This window comes from Salarias fasciatus, chromosome 7, assembly GCF_902148845.1.
Source record: "Salarias fasciatus chromosome 7, fSalaFa1.1, whole genome shotgun sequence".
Taxonomy (NCBI): domain Eukaryota; kingdom Metazoa; phylum Chordata; class Actinopteri; order Blenniiformes; family Blenniidae; genus Salarias; species Salarias fasciatus.
In genome coordinates this window covers 8855072-8869644 of record NC_043751.1, presented here as the reverse complement: position 1 = coordinate 8869644, position 14573 = coordinate 8855072, and the positions used below count along the sequence as shown (strand labels likewise).

The window sequence follows — 14573 nt, the reverse complement described above, 5'->3', positions numbered from 1 at the left end:
TGAGTGACCCACACCGAGCCTCTTTCCATTGTCACTAACCATGTTTCCCCTTGACATCCTCCAGCTCCCGTCACGTCTGCCGGTCCGATCCTTTTCTCCCTAGCCCTAACTGGAGCCAGAGAAAGTCTCTGAGTCTGGTTCTGCAGATTTCTCTTACTTTCTGAGGTTAACAGAGTTCCAACAGGTTCAGGCTACTGTCCAACAATGGCCACCTTGTGCCCAGGTTGGCAGCATCACACGCTGACGTTCAGCTCTGTATTTTAATGTCTGGAACTGTGAAAACCTGCCAAGCTGCAGAAGGTAGACTGAGATCTGTTTTTTTTTTTTTTTTTAATGTTGAGCCTCCAGAGAGCTCCAACAACGAACAGCTATACCAGGCCAGCAGCCTGTACCCCCTCAGCCAGAGCTCTCCAGACTGGCTAGGGAGTTTTCTACCGCCCTGGCAAACGACAGGAGATGAGGGGCCGGCCTGACTAATGCAACTATCCACCAAAAGTACCACTGAAACTGGGACGGAGAGCAGCATCGAGACGCTAGCTAGCTGCTAGTAGCAGGAGACACCCGACCACTACAGCGCTACACAAGCAACTGGAGCAAGGTAACGGACCACTTCAGATAAAATGGGTCGCCCAAAGAGTCAACAGCCGGAAGAGAACGAGGTCCGAAAGAAGTCTCTGGACTTCCTGACCGAAGAGGTAACAGCTGTCCGGATGTAGAAGCAAAAGCTCTTGACCCTAATGGAGGAGGTTAAACAGTTGCGCCTCCAAAATAAAGCTAAAGACAAAGGGATTGCTGATCTGGAGCGGAGGGAGGACGACCTCGAGCAGGACTCCTGAATGAACGGACTGGTCATCACCGGTCTCCTGATAAAACCACCCTGGTATGTGCGCATGGTGGTCAGGTGCAGCAGCATGGATGTGACCAAGGAGCTGGAGGCGTGTTCTGTGGAGCTGCAGGTGCAAAACTTTCTCTGGAGCAATGGAGTTGAGCTGAACCTGGATCACATCGAAGCATTCCACCCTCGGCCCTAGAAGAGTAACTACACACCCGCTATAACCCTCTGGTTTGTCAACAGGAAGAATGAAAACAGCATTGTTAAATCAACAATGCAAGCTCAAGGGAACAAATGTCTATTTAAACGATCACTTGACAAGAAGAGCGGCGATATTGCTAAGACAGCAAGATACATCAAGAAACAGCAAAAAAATCCAACAGACATGGGGAGCAAACTGCACAATCTTGCAAATCTCTACAAAGTCCGTCTTCTCCTTACTCTTTTTCGAGCACCAATAACACTATTATTTGTATAGTTATTGTACAGATGTACAATTATGTACAAAGCTTGCTTGAAATAAAGATTGAAAGAAAGGTTTACTGCTGCTAAATATGGAAGCGTGCAACAACAAATGCTGAGTGCCTGTGTACTCACTTGATGGTTTGCAGGTGCTTGGTGGTGTAAGCTGGAATGAGGTGGTAGATGATGTCCAGTCCTTGATTTTCTCCAATCAGTTTGGCAGTACAAACTACAAGGACAACACAGGTCTGAGCCTCATTGCTTTGAAATTGAATTAATCCATTCTGAGAAGATATGCAGCAATGCAAGTGATTAGTATTAAAACTAAGGAACCTTCCGTTAATACTGCGACAAGAGAAGAACAAAGATGGACACAGTGAAACAGGAGTATCATCCGATTTACACGAGCAGTCCATCATGTGGAGAAAGGTCTGTGCCCACCTGAGGAAGAGAAGACCCGGATGACCCAGAGACAGGCTGCAGCCCTCCTGGCATGATGGACGTTGTGTTTGAGCAGCTTCAGGACCAGAAGCACAGCTCCAGCATCCTCTGCCTTCACGCCGATACGGCGGTCTGCAACGACACAGCAAAACAAGTGGAAACATCATATAATTCAGGACAGTTTTTGTTGTTTTTATTGAGTAAAAATACAGGTTTCCATTCACATTTTGTAAAGAATTCATAGATTTTCCCAAACACTGTGTGTGTCTGTGATGGTTTGCTTTAGGGTTCAGGTTTGGGTTCGGGTTCGGGTGGTCACCCGGTTCCTCCTCACCTCTGTGTCCCACTTTGGCCAGGAGGTGCAGCAGCGGCAGCAGGACGGTGTAGTTGGGAGTGAAAACGCAGCAGTTGTTGACCAGCGCGGTGAGGAGCGCCTCGCTTCCTCCTTTAGTGATCATGTAGTGAATGCGACGATCTGTACCTGAACACACAGAGAGAGGAGACGGACCAAAGGACGTTCAGAGAAAAGTTTGAATTTGGCAAAAAACAAACAAGAAAAAAGAAAGTAGACATATTCTGTGTCAGAAACATCTGATATCCTTTATTAATGCCTGTAAAGTGGTTAAATAAAGATTAAGAGGCAGTTGAGGCTCAATCAGTTTGACCAAATGCGTTGACATGCAGAACACGAAGGCATTGAATTCTGTAGCTTCCTGCAGTTCCTGCAGTTCTTGTATGATTCGTGTCTTGTTGGCATCGTGATGGATTATCGATACGTAAGCAGCTCTGATTGCAGCTCGCTCCTGGACTCACCGGCGACTCGCCAACCTGACACTAAGTTTGGTTCGTTGGTCCAAAGCTGATGGTGTGGAGCTTACCGGCTGACAGAAGTTCATCCAGGACACTCAGGATATTTAAGGTGCTCTCCACATCCCTCACATTCTGCAGGAATTCCAAAAAAGAAGGAGAAAACAAACCAGATCAGCTGTCTGATGTGTGTGAGAAACAAAAGAAAATAATAAACAACATGTCCCGGTTTCCATGCACCGATCTGGTGTCTCCTGCTGAGGAGCCGCCAGCGCTGCTGCGGGGATTTCTCATCCCAAACGTTCGGCTCGGTCGCTGACGGCTGTCTGCAGGCGCAGCAAACTGCAGGATCTGTCTGATTAAATTCTGCTGTTTCGACAGAAATCTGCCGCCCAGGCCAAAACCTGCCAGTCATTAAAATGCGTGTTGTATAAAGAGACCACCGCCAATGGCCAACTATTCGCATGCTATAAATAGCTGAGTGTGCCGCATGCAGACAGTGTATTTATGTTGCCAATAATCTGCTTGTTCGTAGTTGGAGCTGGTGAGAAATGTTGTGATGAAAAGCAGCCCCACATCCCTGTATCCTGGAGGAGCCGACTGGAACATAGCAGCGAGCAGCGAGCAGCTAGCAGCTAGCAGCTAGCCTGTGGCTGTGGCACTGCGAATTGAGTCTGATGTGAAACGAATCCCACGTCGATAAAAATAACTGTTCATGAGAGAAGAATAAATAAGGATCAGCCCAGAAATATTCAGGTTTGGCTCAACGCACGTCCACAAAAAGTGGAAAAAAGCTACGAGTCCAAGATGGAAATACATCATGTGTCTGTGCAGGTTTCAAAAGTCAACAAACATTTTTAGTTTTTGTTTTGTTTTGCTGCACAGCAGAAAATATTTCAGTAAATTCAATATTTCAGTGAGGAAATGTATCAAAAGTTGATCAACTTCACAGTGTGTCACGTCAAAGCAATTCACTGAAAAGTGTCTTGAATCAAAGTCAGAAAATCACCATATTTATCCACATTTTAATTCAGACAGTTTCATCTAATTCTCACTGTTTCACAAAATAACTCCAAACCAGCTCCCCTTCCCTCCCTTCATTTCAATACCGAAAAGTGGAAAACTTCTCGCCAAATGAATTTTTGAAGGTTTCACTTTATCCAGAGCTGTTTTACACCGTAAGTGTGAGAAATGAATGACCACCATCACAGGTCATTTACTTTTCATAAATGTATTTACCAGAATCCATCATTGAAAGCTTAGAAATATGTCCGAAAGGAAAGTTAGATTTTGTCAACTGGATTTAAAATGTGATTTTTCCTTCTATTCCAAAATACATCTGTTTTGGTTTCATCCCATACCGACGGATTATACCATCCTGCCACAATGTATATTTATTTCACCAACATTGAAATTGAATAAATTATGACATGATTGATATTTTTATAGTTCTTATTGTTATCATTCATCCCTATTCAGTTTTACTGATCTATCGCTGACTATAGATGAACTGCTAAAGTCATGACTTTTTTTTTTTTTTTTTTAAATAATTTTCACCATTATCACATAATTTGTTGCTCATATCACCAAGAAGAAGTCCTGAATGAGTCTGACTGGAAGCAAAGTTTCCACATTAACTCTCTTTAGCGTCAAATTTAACGCACCAATTTTCTTTTTGTCTCTTTGCACCTCTTTTTCTGCGCCGCTGACCTCTTGCTGACCTTTTGGTGACCTCTTGCTGACCTCCCAGCATACATGCATGTACCTCATTAAGAAGACATCTGATAGCAGAAGTCCAGGTCGCACAGGGCCGCCGCATAGCTTTGTTTAACCGCAAAAGTTTCGCCTTACAGACCCATCGAGGGACGAGCAGGACGGTAAAACCCTGCAGACTGAGAGCAGCGTTCCTCCAGATCACTCGGTTTAATACGCCTCCAAATCCACTCGAACGGCAAAGAAACTCAAGAAAGTGACAAATGTTCTCCATCAGTCTGCCTGCTATTTAAACTCCGGGTGAAAGGTCACAGGATGAGGAAAAGACATGAGCAACGGACGAAACATCTAGAACGATCCGCTCATGGTTCCTCTGAGTCACCGGCCTCATGATGGGCCAGGACACCATCTCCAGGACACCGTGTGAGTGTGTGTGTTTGTGTGTGTGTGTGTGTGTGTGAGTGTGTGTGTGTGTGTGTGTGTGTGTGTGAGACATCTTTGCAGCCACTTTAATCAAGAATCCAGACTTCATTCAGAGACGTCTCAAGATGGATGAAAAGACGGAGAGAAAGAATGGATGGAGAGAAAAACCCTTTCCTTTGCCGGAGGAGGCTTTTTTTTTAATTCATTTGGGTCTCGGTGCTTTTTAAGCACATAAGAAAAAATAAAGGAAAAAAGAGAGAAAAGGGGGAAATGAAAATGGAAAAATAGGAGGTAAAATTGGGGGAAAGGAAAAAGAAACGGAGATAAAAATGTAAAAAAATGGGGAAAAGAGACAAAATAAAAAAATGAACAAATAAAAGAAAAGCTGGGGGAAAGAATACAAGAGCAAAACTGTAAAACAAAAAAAGGGAAAAATAGGATCAAAGAAACGGAAAAAAGAGAGAAAAGGAAAGAAATGGGAAAATATAGCTGAAAAATACAGAGAAAGAAAAGGAGATAAGCCAGGAAAAAGAGAAGAAAAGAGTAAAAAGGTAAAACAAAATTAGAAAAAGACAAAAAATAGAGGAAAAAGAAAAGAAAAGAAAAAGTTAAAGAGATAACAACAGACAAAAATTAAAAACAAAGAAAGAAAATATGGATAAGATAAGGAGTTGAAACAAAGAATTTTTACAATGTTGTCTTTTATCTTTTTGACTTTATTTGAAATTTTGAATCTTATCTGGAGTTTTTCTGAACTGTGTGATGAATCTTTAAAGAGACTGAAGACCAGAAGAAAACGTCTCTCTCTAACGGAGAAAGTACAACCTTGTGTGAGGTCCTGTCAGTGTGTGTCTGTCGTCTGCAGTAAATCCACTGAATGTTGATATTCTGGCCTCGTCCCTCCTGAAGGGCCCCATCAGTCTCATCAAGGCAGATGTTTGATCAGCTCTTTTAATTGTTTTTTCCAGTGGAACACATGTACATTGGGTGTCATATCCTCTTGGCAGTGTGTGTGAGACGCCCCTCCAGCCGTTCCTGTGGTTGTGTATTCATGTTTATCAGTGTAACGCAATATCACAACATCAACCGAGGAGCCGTCCGTCTATAGATAGAGCTCCAAATCCGCCTATAGAGTCCGAAGGGGTCTCACATGTTAGCCACCGCAGAGACCACAATCGGATCCGCTTCGAGGCTTCAATACCGTCACCGCTTTAAATCTGTGTAGACCCGAAGTCTGCGACCTTTCTGACCCAATCAGGAATCCATGAAACTCATGTTTAAAGTGTTTTTTGTTTCAAGTTTTCCTGAAGCGCAGACACTGATTGTTGATGGTTTTCCTGTAAGGCTTGGGAGACACCCATTGTCAGGACTATAAATAACCCCTTGCTAATAGGACCGTCAGGATTACAGTCCCGCTGTCAACACGAGGCGTCACCATCCGGGTTCTGGTCCCTCTGGGATGGATCGTTCAGGACTGTATTGGTCCAAACTGAAAGCTTTGCCTCAGATTTCACCCGAGTTGTGCAAAAAGAGCCGAAACATCCGACACTTCCCGATCTCACTCATTCTGTGTTGATTTAAGAGCAGAGAATATGTACAGTATTATCGTTATTTTTATGTTGGGGGATCCAGTGTCAACCACAAACCAAACGATGAGAACCCGAGACCTATTTGATTCAAGCTGGATTGAATTTAACACGTGTTTGATTCAGCGATGTCGCAAACTGAACTTTGTGAACCGAACGACGACAGAGAAAAACAGAACTGGGCCCGGTACTTTTAAAGAGAAGACGCATTAAAACACACAAAACGTCAGACTGAAGCAGACAACGCAACGATTTAACGTTAAAGTGAGCCAAATATGGAGAAATGAAGTTGAATGAATCAATTATTATCCACATTCAAGGACTTTCTGAAGCAGATTTTGGGTTAAAATGTGATTGATTCACTTTCTTTCATGCATTAACATTTCGGGAAACCGTCCTGGGGGCCATAAAGAAGACAGAACGGGGCCACATGTGGCCCTCGGGCCACCAGTTTCCCATCTCGCTGTCTGTATTTGTTCATAGAAATCAAAAAAATTAGTCTTTGAGATCAAAAACATATTTGCAGCTGTTTCATTTTAAAGATAAGATAAAATATTGGCTCCTGCTTTCTTTTTCTCTTTTCACTTTGTCTTCTTCCATCACCTGCAGCTTCCTGCTGCGAGGGGCGTTGATGACCTTTTCTCTGCTTTACTCTCCAGCATGCTTTTCTTTTATCAGTCTTAGCTGATATTTATATTAATATTTATTATCACTTTCAATTTTTATTCTGCCTTATTGATATTTTAACTTTAATCCTGTTGATTCCATGTGAGGAAGCGCTATAAAGAATTTCCCTTTGGGATTAATAAAGTATTTCTGTTCTACTCTATTCTGCAATAAGCTAAAATAACATGAGACATTCCTTTTTTTGTCCCACAGCGAGGATATTTGCATTAAGTCGACAGGAGCAAAAGGAAAGAATACAGGTAAAACAATCCATACAACAGTAACAATACATAATCAACACAGACAATAAAGAGAAATCTACCAGATTTTCAGACATAATTTGGTTCATGCAGAATAAAATGGTAGAAGTTAAAAAAGAAAGTATTTGAAATGGGAAACACGTTTTCATCCCTAAAAAGAATATTGACTGGAGAGAAAGGACTTGAAAGTGAAAAACCAGAAGTGGTACAGTGAGGATGTGCTGGGTCAGTGCACGGTGAGCGTGCACGCTGCAGTGGAGTGAACCACTGCTCGTACCTGCAGGCTGCAGAGAAGGACCTCTAGGCCACTGGAGGAGCTCTGGGCGGCCGTCATGCTGGGTTTCCGTCGCTCTGCAGCAGGAAAAGTGCAGAAGAGAAGGAGAAGCAGGCAGTTAAAGAGCTGGACGTGCATCAGTCAGAGCAGAGCAGAGCCGACCCCCCCCTCCCTCAACCCCCCCGGTTTGATTCCCCTCACCAACAAAGACGGGCACAGGCGGCGGCGGCGGCGGCGTCTGCAGGACAACACACAGTCCTCCTGAGTGAACTTCACAGGGGACGTCAGTTGGGGGGGAGGGAGGGCAGGGGAGGGGCGGGGGGCTCTAGGTGTCTTCCTGTGTTGAATTCCCGCTCGGCCTTTCAACACCGAGGAATAATTTGTCACAAAGTACTTCCTGCCAGCGGTCGGCGGCGCTGTCCGCGTCAGCGTTTGCCAATAAAAAGGAAAATGTGTGTGTTGTTGTGTCGCAGCGCACACAGGCGTCTGTGCATGTGTAACCCAACCCCGGCAGGATAAAGAGCTCCAGAAACATTTGTGCGCTGGTGTTGAGAAGACCACACTATAAAAAGGCCTTGACAAGACCAGCTGGGCAGCTGCACAACACAACTATATTGAGAGGAACACCGGGCTCAGCAAGGCTTCAGAGCCGCCCGCCATGGACACCCCCAGAAAAGAAAGGCCAGGGAGGAGGGGGGGGGGGGTTACCTCCCTGACCTGAGGGCCAACGCTCCTCTCAACACACATCTCAGAAAATATCAGTGAAATCTTGATTATTCACTCAAAACATGCAAAATGAAAGGTTTCATTATTTGATGGGGTTATAGATTGATCAAAGGGTATCAACAGTCTGAATCCCAAACTGGGCTCAGTGTCAAAGTGGAATTAACTAGTGTCTAGCATCTCTTTTTATTTTTTAGGGTCTGAGCCCAAGGGGCATCCGAGTCCGAGGGGTGTGTCGGACCATACTGTAGCTGTAAGGACACGCAAATCGTACGTTTTGGGAATGGCAGCATGAATGAAAACTCACTAAATCTGGCAGAAAAATCTGCCAGGGTGGGCAGATTCAGATTTTATTGAGTTTGAGACAAGAGTGGGGTAAAATATACATCTTTAAAAACATCATGAAAAATCAGTGGTTTGACTGAGCACAATGAAATTTGGTAGGGCCGTAGAGCATGCCGCGATGGTCGGATTTACCATTTGGAACTTTTTGGTCAGATCAACAGGAAACAGGAAAGCCGATATTATGATTTGAAATTTTGTCGAAAATTGTCAAAACCAGGCTATGGGCTTTTTCTTAACTCAGCCTAGGGAATTCATCCTATCAATCTGAAAATTGGTGAAAATCATCTGACGGCACTGATTATTCAGTATTCATTGAATGGTATGGTCTCAGTGTGGTGACAGATTTTGGGGTTTTGCAAAAAACACGGAAGTGAAACCAAAACAGCAGTATTTTTTTTGTTTTTGAAACTGCAACGTCAAAGAAACATTGTTTTGGTTCAAAACATGATCAGGAGGTGAAGAGCATGGGACAGTTTGTTGTTGTGAAATGGTCCGGATCAATCTGCCACCTCCCAAGCTGAGACAGTGGCCCCATTTAGATGGCGATCTTTTCAATCCAAATAAAAACAATTGTGGCAAGGCACTGCGGGGGTGGACAAGATTCAGCCTGAGTACCTTAAGTCTCTGGATGTGCAGGGACTGTCTTGGTTGACACGTCTCTGCAACATTACGTGGCGGTTGGGGACAGTACCTCTGGATTGGCAGACATCCTGATGGTGGCTCCCTTTTTTAAAAAAGGGGGACCGGATGGTGTGTTCCAACTATTGAGGGATCACACTCCTTAGTCTCTCTGGGAAAGTCTACTCCAGGGTACTGGAGAGGAAGATTCGACCAGTAGTCAAACCTCAGACCCAGGAGGAACAATGCAGTTTTCGTCCTGGTCGTGGAACAGTGGACCAGCCCTATACCCTCCATAGGGTGCTAGAGGGCTCGTGGGAGTTCACCGATCCAGTCCACATGTGTTTTGTGGATTTGGAGAAGGTGTTCGACCGCGTCCCTCATGGTATCTTGCGGCGGTGCTTTGGGAGTAGGGAGTCCGGGGCCCCTTGTTAAGGGCCGTCCGGTCTCTGTATGACCGAAGTAGGAGTCTGGTCCGCATTGCCGGCAGTAAGTCGGACCTGTTCCCGGTGCATGCTGGACTCCGGCAGGGCTGCCCTCTGTCACCGGTTCGACTCCGGCAGGGCTGCCCTATTTCACCGGTTCTGTTCATAATCTTTATGGACAGAATTTCTCGGTGCAGCCAGGGGCCGGAGGGGCTCCGGTTTGGGGATCACAGGATTTCATCTCTGCTTTTTGCAGATGATGTTGTCCTGTTGGCTCCATCGAACCTGCAGCATGCACTGGGGCGGTTTGCAGCCGAGTGTGAAGTGACAGGGATGAGGATCAGCACCTCCAAATCCGAGGCAATGGTCCTCGACCGGAAGAAGGTGGCTTGCCCTCTCCAAGTCGGTGGAGAGGCCCTGGCTCAAGTGGAGGAGTTAAAGTCTCCTGGGGTTTTGTTAACAAGTCGAGGAAGGATGGAGCATGAGATTGACAGGTGGATATGTGCAGCGGCTGCAGTGATGCAGCCATTGGATCAGTCTGTTGTGGTGAAGAAGGAGCTGAGCCAAAAGGTGAAGCTCTCGATTTACAGGTCAATCTACATCCCCACCCTCACCTAAGGTTATGAGCTTTGGGTCATCCCTGAAAGGACAAAATCCTGAATACAAGAGTTTCCTCGATACGGTGAGTGGGCGCTCCCTTAGAGATAGGGTGAGGAGCTCAGTCACCAGGGAGGAGTTAGGAGTAGAGCTGCTACTCCTCCACATCGAGAGGAACCAGCTGAGGTGGCTCGGGCACCTCTTCAGGATGCCTCCTGGACGCCTCCCTGGGGAGGTGTCCCAGCCAAGTCCTGCTGGGAGGAGACCCCAGGGAAGACCCAGGACACACTGGAGAGACTATGTCTCTGCTGGCCTGGGAACGTCTTGGGATCCTCCCAGAGGAGCTGGAGGAAGTGTCTGGGGACAGGGAAGTCTGGGTATCCCTGCTTAGACTGCTGCCCCTGCGACCCGGTCCCCGATAAGTGGTTGAATATGAATAGATGGATGCATGGATGAAAACAATCGTATTAAAAGGATCTGTATGCATGAATGATAAATAAAACAATCCACGTTCAATCCTCATCAAGACAGGACCCACTTTAAACTGATCATACATTATCTGTGACATAAATGTTTTCTATAGCACCGTCCAGTTATTCTGCTTGTTTTGGTTTTGACATTGCTAATTCCAGCTTCTGGTTTTCTGCACACGTCAGGCATTAGCTGTATTCACCAATTTTCTCCTTTTTAGCCACTTTTAACAATTTGAGCTGTTTAAGATGTTTTCGCTGTTTTACTTTAAATGTCATTTTAGCTATCATATTTTCAATCCACTGTTATTTTGAGCTGTTTTTGCTATTTTTTGCCAATTGGCACTTTCTTTATAACATTTTAGGCCACATTACACCACATTTCAAGTGAAAACATTAGTTTCACAGAAATTTTGCATTTACACCGAAACACTTGGAAAACTATTTAAACTGCATAAAACTATTTCCACAGAAAGGGGAGAAATCATTCTTTCCATATAATTTAATGAATGAATACCGCAGGGAGCCACTAAAGAGGGGCTTGTTTATTGATGTTAGAAGGATAAAAACTTTTAAAAGTTTACCGATGTTTGGGTTGTTGAGACATCAGGAGACGATCTGAGCAGAAATCAGAGTTTTTCTTTCTGAATCCATCTAACCACAGGTGTTGCCTGTACTAGTTTGGAAAGCATTCGATGGCATCGAGCTGCTGTGGAGATAATTACAGCGAGAAGGCAGCAGGGCCGGCGATTTGTGTGTCAACAGCTCCGAAAAGACCCGTGGAGTGAGAGGAGGAAGAGGCAGGGTCACGCTAAAGGACACCCCGGTTCAGAATACCCGCTCTTAATCCCAACTCTCAGCCGCAGAGCCCGAGGCCAGCTCTCCAGCCCGCCGACTCTTCCCATGAGGCAGAGCGACAGGACATGACGCCCACTTACAAAAATGTTGTGGAGACATCCTGACCCCGGTATTCACACGCGCACGCGCCTCCGTCTTCGTCCTAAAGCGGCACCGAGAGCATCGGGCGTGTAACCCTGCAATCATGCCTTGTCATTCCAATCAGGACAGAATGCTAATCCGCAGGTGAAATCATAGACACAAACACACACGCGCACACACACATTTCCTAAATAATGAGGAGACCTTGTTGCAGCAGCTGTCCGGTCCCACTGATGTGTGCAGACAGCAGGCTGTGACAGTGAAATGCATCTCCTGCTCTAAGCTGTGTCAGTGTGGGTGAAGCGGGAAGAGAAGCGCTGAGACTCGACCACCAAACGCCAAGACCTGCGTCTTCCCCATAAGCTGCTGGATTGTCGCTGTGCGCCGCGTTAAGTTCCCTCGGTGTTAATATACAACGCCCCCATCTCTAAGTTTCACCACTGAGACCAACCTGAACATTCAGGCGTCACTGCGCAAAATCAAAGCTCAGAGGAAGGAATACAGTGTCTTGCTCAAGGACACTTGCACATAAGGAGATGGGGTATTTATGCCACACGTACCAATCTGAGCCGTACTTCATATTGAGAGGGAAAAGTTGGGAAAATGGCACAGAAATGAGTTTATTTTATTCATTGGAGGTCAAAAACATCAACACTGTATCTGACTGAGGGACGAGGTGATCAGAGTTCCCGCCCCTCAATCCAAATCCTGTTTATTTTTTCCTTTCCTTTAGATGCAACTCTTCCATTTTTTTGGACCATTCCCTCCAAAGTAACTTTATGATATCCAGAAATACATGAACATCAGTCTTCTTCCTGCTTCCTGCTCATCAGCTACATGTGAATTATCGTTTTTATCTTTTCATTCTTTGCATATCCTGTAATTTTAAGCCACAAATGTGACGCTTTTGTGAAAGAACAGTTTGTCACCTGAAAATAAACGATGTCTAACAAAGATTTTATGACAGAAAGACACAATCCTGACTCGTTCATCAGATAAAATTCATCTGCAGCCACAAAACATGTTTAAACTCAAAAGGAAACCAATAAATGATTCATATATTGTATAGATATTAGACTGATTGGAGACGTCCTGGCAGAATGCGGCCATTTTTCAGTGAATATGAATGATAAGAGAAGAAAGTTTTGTTTTTTTGTTTTTTTTTTGTCAAACAACTGTTTATTCCTTTCCTTCAGCCCTCTCTCCTAATACGACACCCTCTTCACTACTCTTGTATTTGGATGAATGGAGGTTTTTAGGTTCAATTCTTCACCTGTATTTTATTTTTTGCTCAGTAAGTGCAGAAAATCCACTTTTCCAAGGATGAGAGGCTCCTTGTCAAGGTTTCTGTTTATATTATTATCAACTGATATATCAATAATGTGAAATGAATGATACATTTCCAATGTAAATTCATAAAGCTGAGTCAGACACATTAAAAACATTAATAAACATTCCCCTTCACCACCTCATGAATGTGAGGGGAGTGTGTGTTTTTCTGAGTGTGTCGCATTCAGCAGGACGGAGACACGGAGTGGAAACAAAAGGAAACCAGTCGGGGTTTAACATGAAGCACGCAGTCTGGAGAGCGTCACGGCACGGTGCGGCAGTGGAGAGAGCAGGTGTTCGGAGCACGAAGGAGGCGTCCCTGCATTAATCCTGCCTTGCTGACAGACCGTAATGTCAATGACATTTCTCCCTAAAAGCAGGGCGCTGATTCGCTTGTGTGTCCGTTTAACAACTGAAATGTCAGAATGTGGGACGTAAAGTTCAACTAATGAGACGCCGCATTCAGGAGGAGGCATTAACTGCTGGTCATCCACCAGGCGCTCTAATCCAGGGGCTTTGGAGCTGGAAACTGGCGGACTCAAACCGTTCAGAGCTGGTTTCTAACAGCACAGCAATGCCTCCCTCCAGCGAAACTCACTGAGCATTACATCCAGCCTGTCAGGGACAGTGGATAGATTCTCCTTCAGCTCTCGGTCAGTGTAAAGGCGCGTGGATGTTTCTGATGTTGGAGGTTGGTTTTGGCCCACAGGCCTTATGTTTCACACCCCTTTCGTGACTTCAATTAGATCATAATGTAACAAAGTGAAGCTGCTCTCTGACGAGAAGGCAGCGCTGAACTTGTTTAAAGAGCAGTTATTTCAGTCTAACATGTAGAACAGCTGCTGCTTCTATAACAGCTCGACCTGCACATCAGCCGACAGAGTCAGGGTCGACTGGAAACGACTGAGAGCCGTGATGAGTCCAGTGTGAGCGCTGCCTGCCGCTCCAGGCTGTGGCTTCAGGACAGACAGGCAAAGTGAGGACATGTGTGAACTGCTGATAGGTGAAAGGTACAAAAAGGAAACGCTGAACGTGAAACGGATTGAAAACGTTCATGTTTATAAGACAAAGACTGGAAAATTATGTGCATTTATGGAGAAACAGAACAAACATTGAAAACGGTGTTAGCAAATTTTTACAGCAGCTTTTCTTTAGAAGTGAACTTTTTTTTTCCTGATTGATTCAGAAAGAGGTGAATAAAAATAAAAACAAGAGAAAAATAAACCCTTTTTGTTGACATGTTCCTGTTCTTTGTAGCTAATAGTGAAGAAACATGTTGTAACACTGAGAATAACAAACTTCTGGGCTGTGGACAGACTGTTTCCTGCAGGATGAGCTGTTTCTTCATGTCCCGCTCTGTACTCCACATCCTGGCCTCCAGGGGTAACAGAGAGCTGTAATTTATAGGCGCAACAAGTGCGCGGCATCCTGCAGCATGTCTGTGTGAGAGGCGGCCCCCCGCTGATATAAATCACAGTGCAGAGAAACCTAAAGGATGGGCGGCCCTCTGCCACTGGACGTTGCTATAAATCCCTTCTCTTTCCATCCAGGCAACACGATCCTGACTGACAGACAGGAACAAGCTTTTTTTAATGCCTCGCATTGCCCCGTGTTGTTTTACAGCTTCATGATGGACAGAAAGTACCTCTAGATAAAGACACGT

General features: G+C 45.0%; 1 protein-coding gene across 1 annotated transcript in view; it reads right to left on the bottom strand.

Annotated features, from left to right (window-relative positions):
• Positions 1-14573, bottom strand: part of agbl1 (AGBL carboxypeptidase 1) — a 32421-nt gene that overhangs the window by 11627 nt on the left and 6221 nt on the right. Inside the window, exons 2-6 of the mRNA XM_030096048.1 lie at positions 7468-7541; positions 2614-2677; positions 2070-2216; positions 1736-1867; positions 1430-1523 (exon numbers count right to left, since the gene is read on the bottom strand). Of these exons, the coding sequence (XP_029951908.1) occupies positions 1430-1523; positions 1736-1867; positions 2070-2216; positions 2614-2677; positions 7468-7524 (494 nt within the window). The 5' untranslated portion in view covers positions 7525-7541. The remainder of the gene's footprint in view (positions 1-1429; positions 1524-1735; positions 1868-2069; positions 2217-2613; positions 2678-7467; positions 7542-14573) is intronic.